We start from the raw sequence: 27,648 nt of genomic DNA, 5'->3' as shown, positions 1-27,648 counted from the left end.
GAGGTGAGGGCCGGGGGGTGGGGCTGGCGATGAGAGGTTCACGGTGCAGGAGGGGAATCCGGGCTGGGGGAGAGGGTTAGACTCTGACTGGGTCTAGGGATGAGGGGTTGGAGTGTGGGAGGGCCTCAGGGCTGGGGCAGGGGGGGTGCGGGAGGTGAGGGCTCTGGCTGGGGCTGAAGGGTGTGGGGGGGCAGAGGGTTGGGGTGAGGGCTGTGGGGTGGGGCCAGGGATGAGGGATTCAGGGTGCAGGAGGGGGCTCAGGGTTGGGGCAGAGGGTTGGGGTGCAGGGGGTGAGGGCTCTGGCTGGGGATGAGGGGTTTGGGGTGTGGGAGGGGCTCTGGGCTAGGGCAGAGGGTTGGGGTGTGGGAAGGTGAGGGCTCTGGCTGAGGGGTTTGGGGTGTGGGAGGGGCACAAGGCTAGGACAGAGGGTTGGGGTGTGGGGATGAGGACTGTGGGGTGGGGCCAGGGATGAGGGATTCAGGGTTCAGGAGAGGGCTCAGGGCTGGGGCAGAGGGTTGGGGTGCGGGATGAGAGCTCTGGCTGGGTGTGTGGGCTCTGGGGTGGGGCAGGGCTGGGGATGAGGAGTTTGGGGTGCAGGCAGGGTGGGGCAGGGCTGGGGCCAGAGAGGAGGACTCCCCCCAGCCCTCTCCCCGCTGGCAGCAGCGAGTTCTCCTCTCAGGTCCAGGAAGCCCCTTCGTCCCCCGTGGTGGGTGCTGGGGGTGGGGACTTCCATCACATGTACACCTCCTCCCCCACTGCTGCCCCTCACTGTAGCCTCACTGGGGGTGGGGCTGTCCCTTGTCCAGCGTGGGGCAGGAGCGGTGACTGTGGGTGAGGGTCCCCCTGTGCTGGTGGAGGGTCCCGCCGGAAAAGGGAAGGGTCCGAGGCGGAAGGGCAGGGTCCGGGTCAGCCTGCGCTGGCACTAGTGGATGGAGGGTGCTAGGACCCTGCGGCATGGGGCTGCAGGGGGAAGCCTCCCGCTTGAGGCAGGGATGCTCCGGGGCCCGGGGGAGGCATGTGGGGCCGGGGAACACTCTAGGGAGGCGTGGGGGGGCAGCAGGGGGGGCCGGGGGGCACCCGGGGGGGGGGGGGGGGGGGCAGCAGGCAGGGCCTGGGGAGAGACCCAGCCCCGAACATTGGTGGAGCCGGGCCCCGGGCACTGAATATTGCTGGAGCCCAAGCACCACGGGCCCATATAACTCGCCGCCCCTGCATGTGCATTGCCCAGAGCTTTGGGGGAGGAGCCAAGGTTCTGCCCGGCTGTGCAGCAGGGGTTGGCAGCCCCGTGGTACCGGAAGTCCATGCAGGGGAATAACAGAGGCACCTTGTGCCCACTCATTCCTCTACACTGGTCACTAAGCAGGTCACAGTCAAGCCCTAAAATAAGCGAAGTACCTGACAACTCACAGGAGGCATTTCAGCTTCGAGGCTCTCTGTCCACTGCTGTGTGTGTCCGGGTATTGCAAACCAGCTCAGCGATGTATGAATGCTTTGCTACCCCATGATAGACGGGAGCTGGGGAGTTTATGGATGAGTGAAACTTGCCCCAGTCAGGGACTTCAGAGAGTTAATGTTTCATACACTGGGCTGGAAAGTGAGCAATACGCTTGTGCATAAAGCAGTTTAGTTGGCTGATAAAAGGAGACGTGCACTCGAATGCATAGCTTTTGTCTTTGTATAGGATCAAAGGAACACAGACCAACAGCCTTCTCAGCAGTGTGGTCATTGCCAATGCACGATCCCACCCAACAGGGATGCCTGATTTGACAGCCTTCAGTAGTGGATGAAGTATGACTGAGTCTGTCATGTCGAGCACAGTGCTGAAAGCAGAAACTGCAGGCCAACGCTGCTGCACACCATGATCATTTCTCTGCAGCTTTCACCTCAAAATCCAGCCCCCACGCCCACTGACTAAAGGGGTCTCTGGTGTCTCTCCATAACGAACAACACTAGCCAAATAGGAAACCTATAACAAAGAAGCAACATGACAAGAGAGGAAGGAGGATCCAGTAGTTAGGGCATCAGAGCAGGACTAGAGACTCTGCTCCACCACAGACCCCTGTGCGAAATTGGGCCTGAGTTCCCCATCTGTAAAATGGGGATAATAGCACTGTCCCACCTGACAGGTATGTTGTTAGGATAAATAGATTAAAGGTTGTGTGGCATTCAGATACAACCGTAATGGAGGCCTTATTAAAGGTGGAAGAACTCGATGGAATATTTGGTGATATTGGACTTTGAAAGGAGATCCAGTACAACTAAGCTTAAGAGACAACACTGAGGCTAACCAAGGAAAAATGCATTTTCTGCCTACCCCAAATCAAGTTTTAGGGCAGACAATAAACAGAGATGGAATCGGTCCTAGCCCTGAGAAAGCCAAAGCAATTCAAGAAGACCTGGACCAAGTACCACTAAGATGCCAATATCTCTTGCTAAGGTTAATGTGATTTAATCCAATTGCTAAATATGTTCCTGAGAAAAATCTGGTAGTAGCAAACACTCTGTCCTTGTGGCAGCATTGCAGTCATGTACCCATGAGCTCGAAAATGACGTAAAGGGGCATGCGGATGCTGTGGACACATACAGATAAGTGTCAGAAAAGAGACTACTCCAGCTACAGAAACAATCTTGACAGATACCTAACTTCAGGAAGTTCTAAGTGACATTAGGAGTGGATGGTCCACCTATCTAAGGACACTAAAGAAGTGACAAGAGACAACTTTGCGTGTGCAATTAAGCAAGTCTAATGGACTCATGATTAAAGGCAGTTGCATCAACATTCCAAATGAAATGAGTGGCGATATCTAAACCTCTTCCTTGGAGGACATCAGGGATTAACTAATTGATGTGCCAGTATTTGGCTGGAAAGGTGAAGCAGAATGAAGGGACTGAGATTTCTCAGCGATGGGAACGCTTCCTTCAATGGAAAGGTGCATCTAGGCTCTACAACTACAGGAAGTCTTTGGGTCAAAGCACTAGGCAGGAATTCATGAGCACCTGATTCAGTTCTTGATTTGCCACAGGCTGGACCCTGGACAAGGTACCTAATGAAGAGAAGCATTCAACTTCTATGAAGTTTAAGGGCAAGGAAGATGCCCAACTCCCTCAAACACCAGCCTTCAACTCTTTGGGCCTCAGTCCCTCATGTGTAAAACGGGGATCAAAACACATCCTGTCTGTCGAGTGTAAGCTCTTGAGTCAACCCTGCCTCTGTGTGCTGTCGTATACGGGCTGAGCAGAGAGGGTAGAAGGCACAACAGGATCATGCCATGGACTGTTAACTGTAACAAAGACTAGCCTCCACAAGAGCAATCTCTGGTACTTAAGCCCTTGCTAAAGGGCAGATAAAGCAGGCCTAGCAGTGTAAAAAAGACAAGGAATGTGGGAGTCTAGGCCTGTGTCCAGTGGTGTCAAAATGCCAAGGAGCATTATAGCCAAAGATCCCAAAGAGGAATGGGAAAGCACGTGCTGAAGCCAGAAATCCTGTTTCCCCCACTGCACACACATGCACCCGGCCCCTCTCCCAAGCAGGAGCTTGGAGCAATAGTCAAGATTTTAATAACGTCTCAGAGGCGTTATGTCACATACTCGCCTAACGCAGCTTCCCATCGCCGCAGAGAAGAGCACGACACGGATAAGGAGCCTCTACAGTCTGCATTAAAACGATGGTATAGTTCTGTGAGGCAGTCCCAGCGTCCCAGGACAAAATGAATCATGCAGATAGGCTAACAGAATAATCTTGACAGGGAGGGGAACAGAAAAACCTCTCTAGTCCAGAGCAAAGAACTAGGGGAGATTTTACTCAGTGTGAGGGGAACAGACAGGATTAACCACTGGAAGGAACTACTCAGTGAAGTAGTGGATTTTCCAGCTCTCCGTGTGTTCACATCAAGACTGGTTGCTGGGAGGACAGGGCTAGCTGCAATGCACTGCTCTGATCGCAGGCCTTGTGCCTTCACTGCTCTCGGGATGGAATCCCACCACGTCCCCACTCTCAGGACAGGCCCGGCTGCAGTACCCTGGGTACCAACCCTGCGTACACTGTAGGCAGAGCTGGCCCCAGCATGTCCAGTGAATTGGAAACACAATAGACACGTCACAAGAACAATCACTGCCCTGAAATACTATGCACTTTGGTGAATACTGCACATTTAAAGGGGCACTGTAAGGTTACTAAGCCTCACAGGAAATTACTTTAAAATGGTTTTAGCCTGGGATGCAAAGGAACCCTAAGGAATTAGGTACCCGTCAAATTTCAGTGGGATTTCAGGCACCTAATAATCTGAATGTTCGGGGTTAGGTTCTGGTTTGGGCTGACATGGCGTGAGGGGAAGAAGTCATTGGGATGCATAGGCCAGCAGGGACCCCTGTGATCATCTGTCTGACCTCCTGCATAACACCAGCACTACACTGCAATCCAGGGTGTGTCTGCAGCACTTGTAGACATACCCAGTCTAGCTGGCTGCAAAGCCCCACCCGCGGTCTGCTAGCCCAGGCTGCCACAGCTTCACTGCCCTTGCTATTAAAGCAAAGCGCGCTCAAAGCTATCTCTGTGTGTGCTGCAGTCCCACCTCTGGTGGCAGGGCAGACAGGCCCTAGGACAGGTAAGATCACTGAAAGAAAAGAAGAACATGCCGACAATGGATACCCATACAGGAATTAAAGCCACTCCCTCTTCCATTTACTGCAATGGAGACCCCCAGCACCACGGGACCTGCCTACTACGCCCCCTCGTCAACATGGCACATCCCACTGGCAAATGGAGCTGAACGGAATGACATACCCTTTGCATCTGACCTCTAGGACATGCTGCTTTGACCTTTCCTGGGGCCCAATCCTGCGCCCATGGACACCATTGGTCGTAGGCTCAGGCTAAGGAACCCAGTGATCTGTGTCACTGAACAAAGCTTGCATGACCAGGCCTGGGTAATGGGGCAGCACACATTAGCAAGAGGCACAGGGGTTTGCCTCTGTAACTCCACATGCAGCCTGCGTTCTCATTGGCCTGGAGACGTTCAGGGCATGAGTGATGCCGAAGGCAATGTTGTTTGCAGTGGCGGTGACCGTTTCTCTGTCCCAGGAGCCCGGCTAGCCGGGGGGGTGCTAACGTCTCCAGGCCATGGGGCTGAGCGCCGCACTGACCAGTAGCAGATGGAGCTCCCTTCAGGCAGCCTCAGCGGCACACGTGCTTAATGAAACGTGAAGTGAGCTTGAGTCGTGAAAGAAGTTACATTCTTTTCACTGCCCTCCCCTGCGTGGCTGCCGTGGGACAGGAAAGGTCAGGAGACCTTGCTTCAACCCCCCCTTCTATTGCTGACTTGCTCTCTGGCCTTTTGACTGCCCTGTGACTCATTTTGCACCTAGATGTGGATGGGGGAAATGCTTTGAAATCGCTCTAAAACATGAAAGATCGATGGGATATTGGTGACTATTAGCCAGTCTTATTATAGTCTCAAAACACATGCTGTTTCCTTAGCATCTTCGTAACACTCCAGTAGCTGCTTCCAAGGCACAGAAGTGCAGGCAATCTCTTTCCAGAGTGAGGTACTAGCTTTCTAGGGCTCATTTATTTTTTTGTCTTTTTATTGCTAGAAGAGGATAATGTGTAGCGTAGTACCTAGGCAGCTGCTTCAGCATCTGGGGGTTGTAGGCATGAGTCCCTGGGCCTTTAGAAATGCATCACATACTGAATTACCAGCAGACACCTAGCAAATATAGTGGCTGATGCTATCCAATGGGGGGTTGTAAATAATCAGTAATAACAGCTATTCATTCTTGCAGTGGTGCTTAACTTTGCCGATGACATTGCTTTCCCGAGGATGATGTGGAATGGAATGATTGCCCTTACATCACAGAGAGAACAGAAAGCAGCAAAAATTGGATTGAAAGCAAACGCAGAGAAGACCCGTATTATGAAGGGAGGAATGTGGACAACAGATACAAAGGTGCATGTGGATGGAAAAGAAATCAAACTGGTAGAGTTCTGCCACTTGGGGAGAGTGATGACATTTGAAGGTGGCTGTGAGAGAGAGATTCATACAACATTAGGAAAAGCAAACACTGCTTTTGGAAGGATGAACAACCTGTGGTCACACAGAGGTCACCATGCCAAACTACAGGTCACATTATACCATGCGATTGTACTGAGCACACTACTGTACAGAGAAGAGACTTGGCCAATGACAGTGGCTAACCAAAAGAGATTGGAGGCTGCCCATCACAGGTGGCTGAGGAAGATACTACACATTTCATAGAAAGACAAAATAACTAAAGCGAGAGCCAGGAAGCTGACAGAACAGGAGTTTAGAAAAGGCCACCAAAGAGAGAAGGCTCAGGTGGTTGGGATGTATGCCCTGTTTGGAAGATGGGCGACATGCTAAGCAAGCAGTGAATGGGGTACTCAAGAGAGGAAAGAGAAAGTATGGAAGGCCAAGGAAGAACAGGCAGAAGACAGTGACAGAGGATTGAATGCGCTGGCATCACCTGGGAAGAGGTCCCACAACTAGCGAATGACCACAATCAATAGAGGATGGGCCAGCGGCCCAGGAGAAACTAAAGTCTAAGGTAAGGTGATGGTCCTCCTAGATTGTGTGGGAAATTCTATAAAAGAGATGGAAATAGTTTGCAAATTAGAATTGCTGATGTGGGATAGGGATGGTAGTATAGTATGACATCCTGCGTCACTGAACGGGTTTGTTGCAGGACTACAGCGAAATGCCAAGGTTTGTTTGGAGATGTCAGGGCATGTCCTCAGCTTCAGTGCAACTATGCCAGTGTACAGCAGCAGAGGACCTGCCCCATCATGTGTATTTAGGGCAGTGTAAGAAAAACTACAACCTGAACAAGCTTGGAGTGGGTAAAAGCAGAACAAACTTGGAGTGGGTAGCCAGGTCCAGCCCTATGGGACAGAAGCTGCCACTGCCGGGTGAGGGTAGGGTAGGGTCACTCTCCAGCCCACCACCAATGACCCAGCACCCTTCCTGGTGTAGCTCCATCACTGACCAGCATAATACTGGTGCAGTGAGGTGGAAGATCAAACCCAGGGTCTGCATTACCCTACAGTGCAGAATGGTACATACAGTCCAGTCTGTGACCAATAGTTTAAAAACTAAGGGCCTAAAATTAGCCTGTGTCATCTCCATATTTAGGAAACTAAATTATTGCCCTGATTTTCAAAAGTGCTGGCACTCAGCATTCATGACTTCAACAGGAGTTGCTGGGTGATTCGCAGTTCTGAAAATAAAGCCATATATTGATTGCCTAAATACAGATTTAGGAGTCTGACTTTTAAGGCATTAGCTTTTTAAAATCTGTGTGTGGTTTGTGTCTGTAAGTAATATGCAATGTTTATGAAATTGCAGTTTGTATTCTATTATAATTGTTATTCTATGTCCATTTGGGAGGCTGAATCCTATGGAGAAAATCCCACTGACATCAATGTGCCTCTAGGTACTACTGTAATCCAAATGATAAGCCATGTGTATAATTATGTAGGGCTTTGTTTGCTTACCATGTTTTAATCATGCAGTAGTTATTCATTTAAATCATTTGTGCTTCACTATATACACAATATGGGAACATTTTCAGTTCTGAACCTATTTTTAAAGGAATAATATACCTTGTTCTTTGATTAGCTGTTTGATGACACAAGAGCTTGGATGGAAGTACAACCTCATGATTTAAAGGTATTTGTTTTTTCTTTATGCATTGTGTGTGTGTGTGTTCGTATTCCATAAGCAAAATCTTTGTTTAAAAGAGATTGACATACCCCTTTGTTTAAAAGAGTCTGACATACCCCTGCCCCCAGTGCAAACTCTTATAAACAAGGAAATAGCAAGTTAGAGGACACCTCTGAACTGTATAAAGCTCACGTAGAACAGTTCGACTGATGGTGATAGATTCCGCATCGTCACAAAAAAAGCCTTCCTTCTCCTTCTGAAAGATCTGTTGCACAACACATTAAGTGCCCTTCTAATACAATGCAAAACCTCAGTTACATCCTCAGCAAATATTCAGGACTGATCTCTGTGCACGGGTTAGGTGTACCGTGTGTGATGTGTTTGTGGGGGGGAAGTATGACGTCACCATTAAGTTTTTGCATTCTCTAGTGAGGAAGATTTATTGTGTACAAAAATTCATACTCATCTAGTCTGGTCTCTTGCAGAGCACGGGCCATAGGTTGTCACCCAATGATTATCCATCAAACCCAACGATTTGTGTAGGGAGTTTGGAGTTTCCTGGCTTTATACATGCCCCCTACTCCCATGCACTGTTCTATCCATCTGTATAGATGGCACCATAAAAAAAAAGGAAATTAAAAATAGGCCAAGTCACAAGTGCAGCCAGGCAAGCTGCCCTAGGGAGGAATCAGCTGTTCTAGGGATGGATACGTTCAGGCCTCGGTGGTTGCTGTATAATCGTGCTCCAAAGGTCTTGACAAAGATTGGGACTCCCAGGGCTCAGCAATACAGCCCTGCTGTTATAGTTGACTGAGTTTGGTTCTAGCTCAGCCATTGTCTTTTATACACCACACCGTTCAAATGCTTTTCATCCACGTCACTGGGTTTGTTGGATCTGTTAAGATTTTAAATATAAATCAATGCAATTAGTCTCAGTGGTTCCCTGACTTCTCTGTTCCATAGCTCAGTGCCCCATGTGAGTCCTCAGAAAGTCACCTGTCATTTTTGTCAGTGAGCTTCAGGGCAGGCTTTGAATACACCACACTCCTAAAACTCAGACCCTCCAAGGACTGCGGGGGTCTCTTGTGCTAACAGCAGGGCAGGACTCCTCCATAGCATGCAGGAGCGTGCTGCAAGGCACACAGGGAACAGCTAACACGCTGACCTGTATGCTCTTTCCCCGGTTGGGTGCAGGCAAGGGCAGTCATCTGTGGTACCAAGCAGTACACTCACCAGCAGAGGGAGGGTGTGGTCATTGCTTCTGCTCGGAGAAAAAACTGAAGTGCAGCACCTCAGAAGTGCATTGCGGACAGTGTCATGTTTCTCTGTACCAGATATGGACTGGCTACAGAGCTTGCTTATACACACCAGTTGTGTTCATCATAAGATCCTTTAATTCTCTGCCATGTATGGCTGAAGTTCGTTTAAATAAGGTATTTGACACACAGAGCCAGCTAGTGGCTGAACACTATAATGCAGTTTAGCATTCCGTCACAGCTCCTCCGTTACGTTCTTCATTCCTGCCATTTTCAGTATTTACATTATCATACTGTCTTTGAAGCTCTGAACATATCAGCCTGTCTCTAATTGTACTGGTTTTCTAATTACACGACAGGAACACATAACGACTTGCTCATTGGGCTGTCCGCCAGTTGCAACATCTGACTGTGGTCAATTTGGAATCCTTGAGTCATCATCTTGTTCTGCATCTGCCATCTGTAGGGTTTGCTCTGTTGATCACTCTTTCTGAGGAATAAACTGTAGATGTTGACGGTTTCTGTTGAACTCTGTACTGTCAGTCTCAATCATATATGATTTGGGCACTGAATACTTTTTCTTCATGACAGCTGGAGTTGTCCATCCTTCTCCATCCAATCTGACATGAACACAGTCACCAGATTTTAGACCCAGCAGTTCTCTAACCGAGTGTCTGTTGTAAAAGTGTAAAAGCTCCTTTAGCCTTTTTATCCAATTTTGCCACTCTCTTCATCTCTGGCCACCTTGGAAACAGGTTCTTTTCCAAAATTGGAACAGTAGTTCTGAGTTGTGCTGGACTAAATCCAATAGAATCATAGAAGATTAGGGTTGGAAGAGACGTCGGGAGGTCATCTAGTCCAACCCCCTGCTCAAAGAAGGACCAATACTAACTAAATCATCCCAGCCACGGCTTTGTCAAGCCGGGCCTTAAAAACCTCTAAGGATGGAGATTCCACCACCTCCCTCGGTAACCCATTCCAGTGCTTCACCACCCTCCTAGTAAAACAGTTTTTCCTAATATCCAACCTAGACCCTCCCCCACTGCAACTTGAGACCATTACTCCTTGTTCTGTCATCTGCCACCACTGAGAACAGCCGAGCTCCATCCTCTTTGGAACCCCCCTTCAGGTAATTGAAGGCTCCTATCAAATCCTCCCTCACTCTTCTCTTCTACAGACTAAATAAACCCAGTTCCCTCAGCCTCTTCTCATAAGTCATGTGCCCCAGCCCCCTAATCATTTTCCTTGTCCTCCACTGGACTCTCTCCAATTTGTCCACATCCTTTCTGTAGTGGAGGGCCCAAAACTGGACACAATACTCTGGATGTGGCCTCACCAGTGCCGAATAGAGGGGAATAATCACTTCCCTCGATCTGCTGGCAATGTTCCTACTAATGCAGCCCAATATGCCGTTAACCTTCTTGGCAACAAGGGCACAGTGCTGACTCATATCCAGCTTCTTGTCCACTGTTATCCCCAGGTCCTTTTCTGCAGAACTGCCGCTTAGCCACTCGGTCCCTAGTCTGTAGCAGTGCATGGGATTCTTCCATCCTAAGTGCAGGACTCTACACTTCTCCTTCTTGAACCTCATCAGATTTCTTTTGGCCCAATCGTCCAATTTGTCTAGGTCACTCTGGACCCTATCCCTACCCTCCAGCATATCTACCTCTCCCCCTAGCTTAGTGTCATCCGTGAAGTTGCTGAGGGTGCAATCCATCCCATCATCCAGATCATTAATGAAGATGTTGAACAAAACTGGCCCCAGGACCGGCCCCTGGGGCACTCTGCTTGATACCGGCTGCCAACTAGACATCAAGCCGTTGATCACTACCCATTGAGCCCGACGATCTAACCAGCTTTCTATGCATCTTATAGTCCGTTCATCCAATCCATACTTTTATATTTGCTGGCAAGAATACTGTGGGAGACCGTATAAAAAGCTTTGCTAAAATCAAGATATATCATGTCCACCACTTTCCCCATATCCACAGAGCCAGTTATCTCATCATAGAAGGCAATCAGGTTGGTCAGGCATGACCTGCCCTTGGTGAATCCATGTTGACTGTTCCTCGTCACCGTCCTCTCCTCCAATAGCTGCTTCAAAATAGCTGCTATTGGTGTTGATCTGTAACTCAGAAGAGCAAAGAATGGATCTTCCTGTTGTAGGATTTTCTTGGCTGTCTGTACAGCTCTTTCAGCCTCTTCATTTGCTTGTGGGTTATGGGGGCTGCTAGGAATATGCTCAAAATCATATTTCACTTGGAATGACTTAAGTTCTGCTTCAGTGAATTTTGGTCCGTTGTCCATCACTTGTTGTTCTGGAATACCGAAATGAGCAAAAGGGCACATCCGTTTCTTGATAACACTGCAACATGTTATGTCTTTCAAGTACATTATTTCTATATACCTGGAAAAATAATCCATGACGACCAGGTAATGATGTGCTCTGAATTTGCATAAATCTGCAGCTTGTTTCTTCCAAGGTCCATTGGGTCGAGCTGTTGTATGCAGTGTAGTTGTAGCAATGGCAGTCTCAAGTTATTAGAGAAATAAGGTACGTGACAGAGGCAATACATGGGGGGGGGGCACACAAGGTCATGTCTCCCCCCTCCCAGATTTCTACCATGGAGGGAGTCAGGCTCAGCCCAGCTGAGGGAAACATGCCTGGGAAAGGCACCGACACCTCGCACACCTGCTGAGCCCAGCTAGGAGGCGGCTGGAGCAGGGAAGAGAGATGGGGCTGGCAGTGCAGTTCCACCAGAGGTGGTGCAGGGAAGCCCTCTGAGTCCAGTCCCTTCCTTGCCTGCAGCCACAGTTAAATGCTCAGCAGTAGGTGTCCGGAGCCCGCTCCGGCCCATGCTGCACTTGCAGCGAGGAGGCGATGGAAGAAGTAAGTGGGGAAGGAGCTGTGAGGAGAGTGGGGGCAAGATGGTGCCAGCTTTGAGCGGGTGTGGGAGGTACAGGGGGAATGGGGTGGTCACATGGCCTCCCGAACCTTTAAATTGTAACCCCCCGCACACCATCAAGAGTTATGGGTCGTCTCTGGTACATGAGGTAATATCCCACCCATAGATCTCCACACCTACCTGCCTAGATCCAGTAACCGCCCCAAACACACCAAGAAATCTGTTATCTACAGCCAGGCACTCAGATACCACAGAATATGCTCCGAGGAGAAGGTCTGGGATATACACCTTAAAACCACCTTCACCAAACAAGGACACTCCACCAGAGAAGTAGACCTCATTATCAAATGGGAACCCAAATACCCCAAGCAAACCTGCTTCAATATAGAAATAAAATCCCCTCTGACCTCATAGAATCAGAGAATATCAGGGTTGGAAGGGACCTCGGGAGGTCATCTAGTCCAACCCCCTGCTCAAAGCAGGACCAATTCCCAACTAAATCATCCCAGCCAGGGCTTTGTCAAGCCTGACCTTAAAAACCTCTAAGGAAGGAGATTCCACCACCTCCCTAGGTAACCCATTCCAGTGCTTCACCACCCTCCTAGTGAAAAAGTTTTTCGTAATATCCAACCTAAGCCTCCCCCGCTGCAACTTGAGACCATTACTCCTTGTTCTGTCATCTGGTACCACTGAGAACAGTCTAGATCCATCCTCTTTGGAACCTCCTTTCAGGTAGTTGAAAGCAGCTATCAAATCCCCCCTCATTCTTCTCTTCTGCAGACTAAACAATCCCAGTTCCCTCAGCCTCTCCTCGTAAGTCATGTGCTGCAGCCCCCTAATCATTTTTGTTGCCCTCCACTGGACTCTTTCCAATTTTTCCACATCCTTCTTGTAGTATGGGGCCCAAAACTGGACACAGTACTCCAGATGAGGCCTCACCAATGTCAAATAGAGGGGAATGATCACGTCCCTCGATCTGCTGGCAGTGCCCCTACTTATACAGCCCAAAATGCCGTTAGCCTTCTTGGAAACAAGGGCACACTGTTGACTCATATCCAGCTTCTCGTCCACTGTAACCCGTAGGTCCTTTTCTGCAGAACTGCTTCCTAGCCATTCGGTCCCTAGTCTGTAACAGTGAATGAGATTCTTCCGTCCTAAGTGCAGGACTCTGCACTTGTCCTTGTTGAACCTCATCAGGTTTCTTTTGGCCCAATCCTCTAATTTGTCTAGGTCCCTCTGTATCCTATCCCTACCCTCCAGCATATCGACTATACCCCTAGTTGTTACCTACCACCCCACACCAGAAACCATACGGGGTATCATCAAACAACTGCAACTCATACTCAATGGGGACCCCATCCTGAAATAAATCTTTCCTGAACCCCATCTTCTGGCCTGCAGAACACCCCCCAACCTCATCATCACCAGCTCAAAGCAGCACCAGACCCTGCCAAAAAACAGATGCAAACTTGCAGACATATCTCCATTGGTACCATGATCAACACTCCACCCACCGCAACACACCTTTCAGGATCCAGGGATCCTGCACATGCCTATCACAACATGTGGCGTACCTCATCCAGTGCTCTAAATGCCCCCAATAACAACTATGTGGGTGAAACCAGACAATCACTAGGCTCTCGAATGAACTCACACAGGAAAATGATAAAAGACAAAAACACCACATCAGCTGTGGGTGAACACTTTTCACAAAGTGATCACTCTATATCTGATCTCTCAGTCCTCATCCTCAAAGGAAACCTGCGCAACCCTTTCAAAAGATGAGCCTGGGAGCTTAAATTCATTACTCTGCTAAATCTAAATATCAAGGACTGAACAGAGACAGTGGATTTATGGCTTATTGTAACAATCTGTAACCCACTAATCCCCTCTATTTGTCCTGTGACTACCGAGGTATTAATGGACCGCTCTACCTTGAATGGCCCCTTGAAATATGTGCTAACTACTTATGCTAAACAATCTGTTCCACTTGTCTTTAGCTGTGACACTCTGAGTATCTTTCCCAGCCCTGAAGAAGAGCTCTGTGTGGCTTGAAAGCTTGTTTCTTCCATCAACAGAAGTTGGTCCAATAAATGATATTACCTCACCCACCTTGTCTCTCTGATAGGGATGTTGTTGTTAAAGGTTCTTTGTGTTATGTTGGTCTGTTAATTCTGCAGTGTTCACACAGAGATATTTTTATTCTTTATACATCTTTGCTGATGCCCAGCCACCACATTGACTGGTTAGCCCATTCACGGCATTTAGTTAGTCCTTGATGCCCATCATGGATGAGGTTTAGGATTCCTCATCTCATTTCATTTGGAATTACAATGCAGTTGCCTTTAATCATAAGTCCATTTGACTCACTTAATTGTCCAGGCATGGCAAAGTAATCTCTCGTCACTTCCTTAGTGTCTTTTAGATACTTGGGCCAGCCACCCCAAATGTAATTTAGAACTTCCAGAAGTTGGGTGTCCCTCAAGATTGCTTTTTGTAGCGTTAGTAGTCTCTTTTCTGGCACTGGTCTGTATGTGTCCACAGCATCCACATCCATCTTATGTCATCTTCAAGGTCAAGAGTAGTGAGTGTGATGCTGGGCTCTGTGACAGAGTGTTTGCTGCTACCAGATTTTTCCCAGGAACGTATTTAGCAATTGGGTTAAATCACATCAACGTTAGCCATAGACATTGGCATCTCAGCGGTGCTTGATCCAGGTCTTTGCCCATTGATGAGGGTTACAGGAGGTTTATGGTCTGTCATCAGTGTAAATTAATTCAGTCCACAGGGATATCTATAAAAGTTCTCACATGCCTATACGTTTGCCTGGCACGCCTTTTCAGTCTGTGCAGAGCGTTTTTCAGCTTCTGTAAGGGTGCAAGAGCAAAATGCAACTGGCTTCCATTCTGAGCCATGTTGTTGCAACAGTGCACCACCTAAGCCATAGGTGCTTCTATCTACACTGATCTTTCGTGGGTTTGTTCACATCGTAGTACTAGAGAACTAGAACTGCTGAAATAATTTCTTTTACTTTTTTGAAAGCTATTTCTTGATTTGGCCCCCATACTCAAGATGGGTTGGACTTTCATTCAGTAGTTTTGTCGCTGTAGAAAGATCTTGTTGGTATCAACCAAGGTTATTTGCCATCCCCAGTACACATCTCAGTTCTGGTACATTAGTTGGTGCACTCAATTCTCGAATTGCCTTTACTTCCTCAGGACTAGGACTGATTCCATGTCTGTTTGTTGTCTGTCCCAAAACTTGATTGGGGTAGGCAGAAAATACATTTTTCCTTATTTAGCCTCAGTCCAAACTGACTGATTAGGCTTAGGACTTGGCTGAGGGTTCCGTTATGTTCTTCCACTGAAGATCCATACATCAGAATATTGTCCATTAAAATTACAACTCCATTTGTGTTCATTAACAATTCTGCCATCTTTCTTTGAAAAATTTCAGGTGCAAAGTTAACTTTTGAATTTGCTAGAATCATAGAATATCAGAGTTGGAAGGAACCTCAGGAGGTCATCTAATCCAACCTCCTGCTCAAAGCAGGACCAATCCCCAGATAGATTTTTACCCCAGTTCCCTAAATGGCCCCTTCAAGGATTGAACTCATAACCCTGGGTTTAGTAGGCCAATGCTCAAACCATTGAGCTATCCCTCCCCCGCAGCTGCTTGTGGCAGCTAGCTTAGAGAATACTGTAGCTCCTTTCATTTTGGGGAGGAAGTCATCCAGTGTTGGGAGGGCATATTTTTTCCCTCCCAACTGCTTCATTATTTCAAGATTACACAGATTCATATTTTTCTGTATAACTGGTACCAACCTGCTCCATTCTTTTTAACTCTGTGAACTGTATGTACAGTACATGATTCAGCATTGTCTCTTAAGGTTAGTTGTAGTGGATCTCCTTTCAAAAGTCCCAAATCACCAAATATTCCATCGAGTTCTTCCACCTTTCTCATTAGGCTACGACGCTGCTGCTGAGAAGGCTGTTGGTCTGTGGTCCTTTGATTGCATATCTTTTGTCTTTATAAGGTGTTTCCATGGTGAATTGGCCCATGCAGTTCAGAATAACTCCAGGGCTAGTCACAGCTGTGTCACTTGACTTCAGCTCTGAAAGGAGTTGAAGGTGATTGTAAGCCCCTTCTGAGATGACTGTGACATCAGCTCCTGAGTCAATTTTAAAGTCAGTATTCTTGCCATGAATATTCAGTTTTGCTCTCCAGTCAGGCTCTGTCATCACAAGTCATAGATCCCAGAAACAGTAGCTCTTGATTGTCTGTAATATGAGTCAACTCCCTGACTGCTATGGTGCGGCAAGCAGCTGCAAAATATCCACATTTCATGCATTTATTACACCTTGTACCTCTGTCTGAACATGCATCATCTCCTGGGATATGACTTTTTCTACAGCTTGTGCATGTAGGCTTGAATTTGTCCCTCTCAGCTTGGGATTTCTCTCTCCTTGTCTCAGGGGTTTTATGATGATGATTTTTAAATACTCAAGTATCTGTTTATAGCTTCTATGCTAGTTTCAGGTTTTTCAAGTTGCTCCTGCCTTTTTTTCTGTTTGAGTAATTCTGATTGCTTTACTATCTGTATAGCTGTGGCTAGCGTTCTCTCGCTCTTCAGTGGTCGCTGCTGTGAACGGTTTTTATCTATTAACCCAATAACCAGCCTGTCTCTGATAGCTTCATGTTTTCAGGCAATGTATTGCAAAACTCTTATAAAATATTCAACATTTCCCCCTGGTTCTTGAATTCTCTGTTGGAAACATGCCACATTTCTCTGAGTTACAAAGTATGCATCAAACATAGCCGGAACCCGTAGTCATCTTTGTGACTGACTTCAGTCAAGTCAAAGGATTTAAAGATATGCTCTGTCTGCTTCTCCATAGCATAAATTAAAGAAGATACCTGGATATCTCCAGTTTCTCTGTGGAGTTTGTTTGCAATGCATACTCGTGCAAAATACTGCGTCCAGTTTGTCCACTGTGAAAGTCTGTCAAAGCTGAAATTCTCTGAGCATTGAAGAGTGGCGTGTTGATGAGATCCTGCAATCTTTTTTTGCTTTGTTCCCTCTGTTTGCAATCTTTGTTGTTGTTTTACTTCTCTTTCTGTTCTTAGTTTCCTCCTGACACCGTGTCATGTTCCTCTACCAGATATGGACTGGCTACAGGGCTTGCTTATACAACTTGGCTGTGTTCAACATAAGATCCTTTAGTGCTCTGCCCGGTGTGGATGAGGTTGGTTTAAATAAGGTCTTTGACACACAGTGCTCGCTAGTGGTTGAATAATGTAATACCGTTCAGCATTTCATGACAGGCAGTAGGATCCCTGCTGCAGAAGATGCATTGAGCAGTGTCTCTGTCTCTCCTTGCTATGAAGGATTTGGCCCTTTAAAATAAGAAAATTGTGCACCTTGTGACTTATATTACTGTAGCACCTAGAAGCCTGGACTGGGACCAGGGCCCCATTGTGCTAGGTAACGTACAGACCTGAAGTAAGAGACAGCCTGCCCAGCCCTGCAGAGCTTACAGTCTAAATAGACAAGACAGACACAGGCTAGGAGGGGAAACAGGCACAGAGCGGGGAAGTGACTTGCCAAAGGTCACAGAGCAGGTACATGGCAGAGCTGGGAATAGAAACTAGGCCTCCTGAGTTACCAGCCAGTGCCTGACCCACTGGCCTAGGCTACCAGCCTACAGTTATCTACTCTAGAAACTGGCCCACTAACTTCGTCATGTAAATATAAAGTTAGACCAAGATTCAGAGATTTCCGATTTCTTTGCAAATGAATCACGTGTGAGAAACCAGGTCCACTTCTGGGTCTGATATCTGAGCAGCTTTTGTTTGTTCCTGTACCAAGAGCAATAACACAATTCTACGCACCAGTTATTTCAGTGCACGGCTGAAAGTCTTTTTTTAAAAAAAGGAAGAACCAGCATTCTTAAAAGCAAAAGAATTTGGGCCAGATTTTCAGAAGTGTTCAATAGCCACACCTGGGCCCAGATTTTCAGAAGAGCTCTGCTTCCATGTAGGCATTTAATGAGGGCCTATGACAGGGTGTACTTTGGCCCAGAGGCCCCCTGCTGGAGGCCCTGTGGTCCTACCACATCCCACCCCAGCAAAAGAACAGAAGAGGTGAGTCCTCCAGGCTGCCTGGAGAGGCTGCAGGGAGCAGCCAATCAGTGCATACCAGGCTCATAAAAGGAGCTGCTAGAGAGAACAGATCAGTTTGCTGGTTGGAGCCAGAGGTGCAAGGATGGTGTTCCTGGCTGGCTGCAGGAGCTTCAGGGCTTGACAAATCAGTGCTGACTGTAGCCAGGCAAGCAAGGAAGGTACTGGGGCTAAAAAGGGAAGTGGCCCAGGAAGGCACAGCAGCAAGTAGTTAAAGGGAAGCAGCAAGTGGCTGATCCTTATAGGGTCCGTGGGTTGGGACCCAGAGCAGTGGGTGGTCCCAGGTCCCCGCCCCACTAGCTACTAGGGAAGTGGCTTAAGCACTGAGTAAGGGAGTAACAGAGTGAATGGCAGCCAACAGCAGTTGCCAGTGTTGCTTGACGCCTTCCCCCCTAGGGGTGGGAAGTGAAGTCACATGAACACATCTCTGAACACTGGATCTCCACTGATCTAGGAGAGCAACAGTGACTGGGGTGAAGTTGAGGGAGAGGCGTGTTAAGGGAATATTCGGTTGTTGGACTTTCACACTGTAGGGTGAGAAACTGAGGCCAAGGACACTGCCCAGCGTACTCTGGGGGGGCATGTTTGCCTATGGTCAGATGCTTTCGAATCACAGTTGTGGTGTTTTCCCATGTTAATGCTAGGTTGCTTTTCCCTTTTTATTAAAGGTTTTCTTTGCTATACACCACCTCAGTGCTTGTGAGAGGGGAAGTGTTGCCTCTCAGAGGTGCCCAGGGTCAGAGGGGAGGCAGTTAATTTTCCCACATTACTGGCTGGGAGCTCGAGCCCCTAAATACTGAATCTGCCTTATTGTTGCTGACACCACTGGCAGAATGGTTCCAATTCTAACAAACACCAAGCTGGTATATCCCCCAATGGGACAATGTGCATCATAGGGAAATCCTAGTCCTTCCTGAATAGCCTCTGGGTGGGGAGGGGGCTTCTTGCCGTGGGAGCAGTAATAAATATTCAGACCTCACCCCCTCTCTATGCTACAAAGCCCATTTCCATGGGGGCTCCCTGAGCAAGGATTTCACAGACCTAGCAGGTCCCTGAATAATCTCTCTCTAATGGCCTGCCTGTTGAGTTTGTGCTGGAGTTTGACCTATAGGCACAATATTATATTCTTCTGGTCGTTCTATCTATCCACGGCATGCAGACAGTCTACACCTAGAGATGGCCCAGCATGGACAGACTTGATTTACCATCACAGTGTGACAGGTGAACAGCAGGTGATAGTAACTGAGGAGCCAGGGAAATGTTTTAAACATTCATTTTCCAGATAGCTGAAGTCAGCCTGCAGGGGCTTATAGTTCTGGGGCATGGAGCTTTATCCTTTTACAGCATTTCACAGGGGAAAGGACTCTAATGAACAGATGAAAGGAACAAAGCGTGTTTGACCTACATGGCAGCTTTGAAAGGTGCTTTTCTAAATACATTGGACATGCTCTAATTGGTTAGGCATTGGGGAAAACACTGCAAAATGTGAGGTGCTAACACAGCATATTTTAGTCTTGAGATGACAGTCTCAATGGGTCACATCAGTTCCTTGACTTCGTGCTCTGCAAGAGATGAAAGGATGGGGAGAATCTATTCCTCTGGCCAATACTGAGGTGGAGAGAAGGAACTGGAACCCCTGTGGTTATTCTGTTTTCTTTCCCATACAGTCTACACACTGGTTTTGTAATGGTATAACTATGTAGGGTCAGGGTGTGACTTCTCTACTGAAACAGTGAAGTCAGAAAAACTCCCACGAGTGTGGGCACAGTTCTATCCGTTTACAAGTGATTGATACTGGGATACCGTATTCCCCTTTTCATCTGGGAATAGCTGTATTGGCATGAAGCACCTTTAGGCTTTGTGTACACTACAGAGCCTTAGGCCGGTGCGGCCCCTAGTATAGACAGAGCGTCCGTAGCCAGGAGGAGTTTTTCTGCCAGTGTAGGAACACCTCTTCCCCAAACAAGGTTAGCTGTGCGGACAGCACTCGTCTTTTGCTGGCGAGGAGGGTGGGTTTTGTTTTTTGTTTTTTTCATTTAAACAGGCAGCATTGGGCTTCTAGAACCCAATTATTCAGGAGCCTTTCAATAGGATGCCTCAATGACTTAGCAGCTTTGAAAATCAACACCTGCAGCATGTGAATTGAGTGGTTACCTAGCACCATACGCCACGTCCCTCCTCCGTGATTAGCAATGAGATGTGTTTGTTCTTAGGGGAGCTCTGAATTTGAGTTCCGGTTGCAGGGAGCTGGCTGGAAGAGCATTTCACACTTGCTCTCCCTCTGGTGCCTCCTTTGCATTTTGAGCTGTAACCTTGGATAGTGCTGTTACACACAAAAAACTACCTGAAACGAACGTTAAGGTTGCAAAGCCAAGCGCTCCAAAATGCCAGATTTGAAGGTTGCCTGTGCAGGCTTGATTCTGCCCCTTTGTGTGTATGAATTATGATACTGTCTTTAATTACACAATCAAATACTACGTTTTCGAGAAGTCAGTGTACAGGCTGGACAATATTTTGTTTTCTCCTGGTGGTTCAATGTATGGCCCCAGGCCTTGTTCTCTGTGCGCTATTCAAACCCTGCTCCAAAGACAGAGTAATTAATTGTCTCAGGGGCTTCTGTGCGGTGCTCATCACTACAGTACCTGAGTGCTTCACAAACAGGACTGAAGTTATCTTCACAACACCCCTGTGAGGTCCAGGGAGGGTGGTATCCCCCTTGTACAGACAGGGAACAATGGCACAGAGATATAGGTCAATTTTGGGTGCCTTGTTTGAGACACCTGGGATCTGATTGTTCTGCGTATGTAGCATTCTGTTTTATAGCAGGTCACATATTTAAAGCACGGCTCCCTTTAACTTCGGTTGCAGATGTGAGCACTCAGCTCTTCTGCCATTCGGACCCCTGGGCAACCCAGAAAATGAGGATAGTTTTGGTTTAAGTGACATGCCCAGTATCACACAGTAACCTTGTGGCAGAGGCAGGGATAGAATCCAGTTCACCAGAGTGGCATTAAACTGCCCTAACCATGAGATCTTCATTTCTCTTCCTGCTGTCCCCTGCCTCATTCACTACACACCTTCCAACTTCTGCAACAAACAAGGCGGGGGTCCTATAGACAACAGCCTCCTCATCTGCACAATTGTTGGGAAGCACATGCTGAGAGTCCTTAAGATTGTCATTAATTCTTTTGTTAACTCTGGCCTGAATAAATCACACATACCTCATAGTTGAGGTTTATGAAACAGCTGTCTCTCAGTGGGACCTATGATACCCTGACGCCTCTTGTCTTTACACAATGCATTCTGATCAGCAGCTGATCTCGTGTTCATCCCTGAGTTTCTCCTGAAGACTATTTTAAATTCCTCTGAAACAAATGGAGGGCCGCAACCTGAAACAAACTCTTCAGGGAGCATACTCTGTAATGCTTCAGGAGTATTTGCAACAGAAGTGTTCGTCATGTGTGCTGCATCAAGCCACCTGGAATGAGTGCAGCTGTATTTGCATACTATGGAGTCTTTGCAAGGCCTTAGTTGTCCACTGGTACATGTGACATGGAGCAAGTGTCTGGCATGTTTGTGGTTGCCTGCTCTCTCTCCCTCGGGATGAACCTGGGCGTCATCTACATGCCTAGCTCAATGGGGCCACAATCTTAATTGAAGCGTGAAATATAATTAATACATAATTCACAATGGCTACTTAACTTTTCTGTAGCCTGCTGTGCATCTGACTTCCAAAAGTAACTTTGGGTCTGTCGACACTGCAATTAGTCACCCGCGGCTGGCCCGTGCCCGCTGGCTTGGGCTAAGGGGTTAATTGCGGTGTAGATGTTTGCAGGGTCCTAGGGCCCAGACTCGAGCCTGAACATCTACACTGCAATTAAACAGCCCCTTAGCCTGAGCCCCGGGACCCTGAGTCAGCCTGCACGGGCCAGGCTCAGGTTTTTAACTGCAGTAAAGACGTACCCTACAAGTCGAGCTTTCCCCTATCACTGGGCCTCGGTGATGCTGAAGAAATTCAACCAGCATCCTAACCTGCAAGCTTATTGGTATTACTACCAATGTGCCCAAGAGCAAGCAAGCAATCTCTCCTGACAACTCCATTTCTCTAGAGGAATAAGAATGACTCCCTCACCTTCTGTGTCATTTGACTCTCCCAAAAGAATCTATTAGAAAGGAAGGTGACGACTGCGCTGGGTTGAGATTTAGGTGTTCTGGGTTCAGTTCTCGGCTCTGCTTCAGCCTTCCTGTGTGGCCTTGGGCAAATCACTTAGCCCTCCTGTGCCTCAGTTCTCTTGGGTTAAAATAGCAGGGAAGACAGCAGCTCAGGTTAGCCGCTCAAGGTAATGCCTATAGGGCTGCCCGAAGCGGAACTTGACCTGCTAACCCAAGTTAAAAGCGGAGCTGCAGTGCGTTCACTACCATCTTAACCCGAGGTAAGAACACACCTTTCCCCCCCCCAGCGTAGCAGTACACTTAGATACAGTACCTTGTGTTGTGCATGACTGAGGAGAAATGCCAAGTATTGCACTTAGGAAGGAATAATCAATTGCCCAAATACAAAATGGGAAATGACTGCCTAGGAAGGAGTACTGCAGAAAAGGATCTGGGGGTTATAGTGGATCACCAGATTAAATGAGAGTTAACAATGTAACACTGTTGCAAAACGAACATCATTCTGGGATGTATTAGCCGGAGTGTTGTACGCAAGACACGAGAAGTAATTCTTCTACTCTGCTCTGTGCTGATAAGGCCTCAGCTGGAGTATTGTGCCCAGTTCTGGGCACTATGTTTCAGGAAAGATGTGGATAAATTGGAGAAAGTCCAGAGGAGAGCAACAAGTTGCAGTGGGGGCAACCAAGGAATTAATTTGGCCCATTCACTCGGCGTGTTGAAAATGCATCAGTAATGCAGTTGGGTTTTCCCAGTATTTCTTTTAATTGTGATTGGCATCTTTAGGAGAAGGGCAAAGAAGAGCAGAGGGGGAAGGTGGGTAGGGAGGGGCACAGAGTGAAGGCTGGAGGGCCGCTCATGGGGAGGAGGACAGGGAATTGTCGCTCAGACAGTGACATTTTGAGGTAGGTGGCTAGGGATGGGATTTTCAGAAGTGCTCAGCGCTGGCCAACTCTGTTCCCATTGAAGGCAATGAGGATTTTCCCCCTGGGTTCACTGAGTTAGGCCTAGGCTGAATGCATCTGAAAATCCCACCCTATACCTGTATCTTGGGGTTCTGGGAACATCATAAAGCCCTTGTGCTTCACCTCCCCAAACCCCAGATTGAGTGTTAACCCCCAGTTCAGTTACCTGCTGAGTCAGTATTTTCCAGGCCCTTCTGCTCCCCTCACACAAACCTTTACACATGAAGCCGGTTTTCCACATGTGCATTGCTTGTACGGCCTGAACAAGTGCCTTGCCCCCTGCACTACTGACCAGGGAGCCTCCAGCCGCGACATGGAGCCATTCCAAAACAGCCTGGGAAGCAAGCGCACAGCCCTGCGTGCAGGTAGCATGGAAAACGCACGTACCTATTAGAGGGACGGAATCCGAGGTGGCAGGCATGATCTCCGCCACAAGCAGCATGAACACGGTCAGGGACAGCAGGACAGTGATGCCTGGGATGGAAAAGGAAGGAAGAGTATGACCTTTGCTGAACTGGTGTGGCCGTTCCACTAACATCTTGGCTATGAAATAAAACCATGGTCTGGTCACTAGCTAAGCAAGCCCATCTCCAGCTCATCTCCACTTCTGCCTCTCCAAGAGAAGAGTCTCTGCTGGGCAAGATGCATCCTCCAGTGCATCTTCATCTCCTCTCTGTCCCACTTCTCACCAGTTTCTCTATTTGCCTTGGCTGTCAATAACTCTCGACCCAGAGCTCTATCCCTCCGGCACTGCAAACACAATCACTGCCACCTTGCCCGTGTACCTTGTGGCCTTGACTCTTCCACTCTGAACTCCACCATTTCCTCTTGCCCTGCCTACTCTAGCTCTCTTTACTAATCCCAGCTCTCCACTGTGCAGGTAACCATGCTTCCTAGCTTCTCACCGGTACACCTAAGGGAGACAAATTCAGACTCCCTCCTCCAACAAACCGCAGGGCTCAAAGCGGTCTCAGAGTTCCATCCGGTCTGTCATTGCCCCAGGATTTATCGTGTTTCATAGACGAGACTGGATTTTAAAGCCACAAGAATCCATTAGGAGCACCTAGTGTGAGCTCCTGCAGGCCAGAGAAGGTCCATCTACTAACTACAGGTGGGATTCTGAACAGCACTCCGCGGTGGCCCATCTCTGCTCCCATTAATGTCCATGGGTTTTGACCATGGATGTCAATGGTGGCGGAGAATGCTGAGCACTTTTGAAACTCCCACTCTAATCTGGATTCTGACCCCTTACTCATATTGTCATATGTCCCTCCATGAGTAACCCCCCAGGACCAGTGGGTCTCCTTGTAGAGTGAGGCACTACTCTGCATGAGCAAAGTATCACAGTCGGGTCCTTAGAGCTCTGTTCAAATACTCTTTTAACATCCCCTAGACAGACCCAGATGTGTCAACCTTTGTTTCCTAGCTTGGTGGTTCAGTCCCTTTTAGCTGTGTGTAATCACTGTTCATCTCAGGAAGCCTTTGTTGCTTTCAACCTCTCCATGCATGTGCCCAGGCCTACCCCCGAGACCTGCTTTCTCTGGCCTTGTGACTTGGCATGAACACCAGGCTTCAGAAGAAAGAGACGGTTGCCCTAACCCACTGTTCCACCTAGTCCAATGGAGATGTCTAACTCTATCCTGCAGAACTGGTAAATCGCATTCATTTTTCAAAGCACGGACCAAGAGAATAATCCGAATCAAGGCCAGCCACTTATCAATACCTAATATCAGCAGGAAGCTGTATCACCACATTGCTCAGATCAATACAAATGGCTGAGCTTACATAGTGCCGAATCAATAGGGCTACCTGCTGTCGGTGCTCACTAATGTGAGGGGCGGTTCCTCAAGCTGACCCAAAGAAAGCCGTCCTGCTACAGTGTCTGCAGCTTTGAGTGGGCTCCCCCCATGGGAAGTCCCTACTAGCCAAGGTCCATAGCAGGCATTTGACGCTCCCTTTTATGCCAAATCTTTAGGAAGAGCAGAGGAATGAATTTTCCTTACCTAAAGAGATCTTCTCTCCCGAGTCAGCAGGCAACAGGAAAACAAGCAGTGCCAAGCCAGATATAAGGACACAGGGAATCAGTAAGTTCAAGCCGTAGTAGAGGGTGCGCCGGCGCATGGTTACCGTGTACGTCACATCTGGATACGGTTCTTTACAGCACTCATAGTACAGCTCATTCCTCTTCCCTGGGACACCTGCGCAGGAGGAAACCAGAGGGGGAGAGAGCGGCGGTTGGCCTGATATCTGGAGCTGTGTAGCACTCAACTCCGAGTCAACACTCCATGCCTCTGAGCATTGGACCCAATGTTCGAAGGCATTCTGTTTAGATCATTGTTAGTACATGTATTACTGTAGCACCTAGTGGCCTCAGAGAGATGGGCCCTATGGTGCTAGAAGCTGTACATATGGTAAGAGACAGCACCTGCCCCCAAAGAGCTTACAGTCTAAATAGACAAAGGGTAGGATGGGGAAAGAGAGGTGAAGTGACTTGCCCAGGGTCACACAAAAGGTCAGTGGCAGAGGTGGGCTCCCGACTCCACTAGGTCACACTGCCTCTCAAAGAGCCACTTTCCCATCAATAGAACTAGTTCAGTGGTGTAAGCCACTAGCTGCCAAAACCCTCAAACTGTAGGTTCAAATCCCAACAGGCATCTTTATTTTTTTTAAGGTAAAGGAAGTTTATTAGAATGAAGTTTGCACTCTGTGTGTGTATGAGACATTAAAAACATAGGTATGGTCTGTGCTGTGTAGCTATTAAAGATCCCACGACTCTTTGGTTTGCTCTAAGATTCTTGGTCAAAACTTCCCTTCTTCCACTACTGTGCAGCACGACTTCTGCTGGCTGGCTCACTCCACTCCTACTGTATGCAGTAGAGAAATGAGTCTTATGTCCTAAACCGCTTTGAGATTAAAGGAGCTATAGAAATATAAAAAGATTGTTTCCCTGTCACTCTGCTCACTGTATACATGTAGCGACTACAGGATTTGCAAATATAATAATAATTATTCTGAGCTGGCATATTGGTTTTCAATTTTTATTTTTGGAAACAATATAACTGGAACAGGGCATAGCAGGGCCCCCCTTGGTCCGGCCTCTGCTCTGCTCCAAAAATCACTCCGAGACCTTCTGGCTCAGCCGTCACCGGTGCAGTTTATTTACAGGGTGCAATCCCACCACCTTCCCACCATATACAGCACAGGGGCTTCACTCTGAAGGACTTCCCAGCGTCTACAGCCAGGAGAGACGCGCTTCCACGCTCCGGCTTCCCCCTTTCCATCTGCCCCCCGGCTTCCTTCCTCTGAGGCTTTTGTGCAGCCCCAGGCTAATTAGGCAGGCTGCTATGTCCCCTTTGTCAATCAGGTACAGGTGGCTCTAGCCAGCTCCAATTTACCTCCCTTAATTGGAGCGGGAGTGACAGAGGGCTGGCTTAGCAGTCCCTGCCCAGCACCCTGTCACAAGAACTCATTAATGGAGAGACATATTGCAGTTGAATTACAGCAGACTCATCCTTCGTACATTCAGCCAGTTTTTCACAGCTGAGTTCTCTCCAGCAGGAAAAAACAAACGTTAGACAGATGGTAGTTTTTGCAGTTAAGGTTGTAACTCACTGTCTTTTATAAGTTCCTTTCCCCCAGCGTTGGCAAAACTCAAGTGATCCAGCTGAAATTTCTTCTGTGCCACCCTGACAGATGGAGGGGGGGATATTTTAGGAAGGTTTGGTAGCCCTCGGTCGGGCATTCAGCTACGGTGGTGTGGACGATCAGAGCTGGAAAACTGTCTGCACATTTTCTGAAAATTCATCTGGAAAACAGCTTGGCTTAGGAACCCCATGAGAATTGGTGCCTTTGTTTTTTGGAAAGGTGGCATGGTTAATGATCTGGTTTGTGTGAAATGGAGAGCACCATGAGATTTCACGCACACCCTGTACCATCTATGAAGTCTGTTCCACATATTTGCATGCTAATACACCCCCACAAGCACTCTCCGTGCGGTTTGCAGAGGGCCATTCAGCTCACTTAGAATGATAAGGGCCAGAATTTCAGAAGGGTGTGCGGGGATTCTCCATTGTCCCCCTTTCGAAAACGGGACCTATAATATGCATTGAAATGTCACCGTGACTTTTGTAAGAGAGAACTGAAAATTCCAAGGTGATTCTCAGACGCACCCATTCTGTGACACCGCAGCTAAGGACGTAAAGACAGGTAAGCTGAAGGGAAGATGGAGAGAGCCTTAGTTGATGTTTCTGTGTTTTGTTTTTAGAAAACAGACTCAGAAAGTCAGGAAATTCAAAGGGTTTGTTTTTAATTAAGGAAAACTGGAAAAGTCAAAGGACAAAAATGCAGAGTTCAGGTAACCCAGGCCACATCGGCATCACCTCCATGGCTGTAAAAACGAACAGGAGTACTTGTGGCACCTTAGAGACTAACAAATTTATTAGAGCATAAGCTTTCGTGGGCTACCGAAGAAGTGGGTTGTAGCCCACGAAAG

The 27,648-nt window shown here is 47.9% G+C and overlaps 1 protein-coding gene across 1 annotated transcript in view; it reads right to left on the bottom strand.

Annotated features, from left to right (window-relative positions):
• Window positions 1-27,648, bottom strand: part of LOC112110887 (neuronal acetylcholine receptor subunit alpha-7-like) — a 108,058-nt gene that overhangs the window by 10,876 nt on the left and 69,534 nt on the right. The window contains exons 7-8 of the mRNA XM_026663330.1: window positions 25,160-25,354; window positions 23,544-23,630 (exon numbers count right to left, since the gene is read on the bottom strand). Coding sequence (XP_026519115.1) covers window positions 23,544-23,630; window positions 25,160-25,354 — 282 coding nt within the window. The remainder of the gene's footprint in view (window positions 1-23,543; window positions 23,631-25,159; window positions 25,355-27,648) is intronic.

This window comes from Terrapene carolina, unplaced genomic scaffold (assembly GCF_002925995.2).
Source record: "Terrapene carolina triunguis isolate 2854851 unplaced genomic scaffold, T_m_triunguis-2.0 Scaffold33356, whole genome shotgun sequence".
Taxonomy (NCBI): domain Eukaryota; kingdom Metazoa; phylum Chordata; order Testudines; family Emydidae; genus Terrapene; species Terrapene triunguis.
The sequence above is the reverse complement of the archived record's forward strand: the minus strand, read 5'-3'. Positions and strand labels throughout refer to the sequence as shown.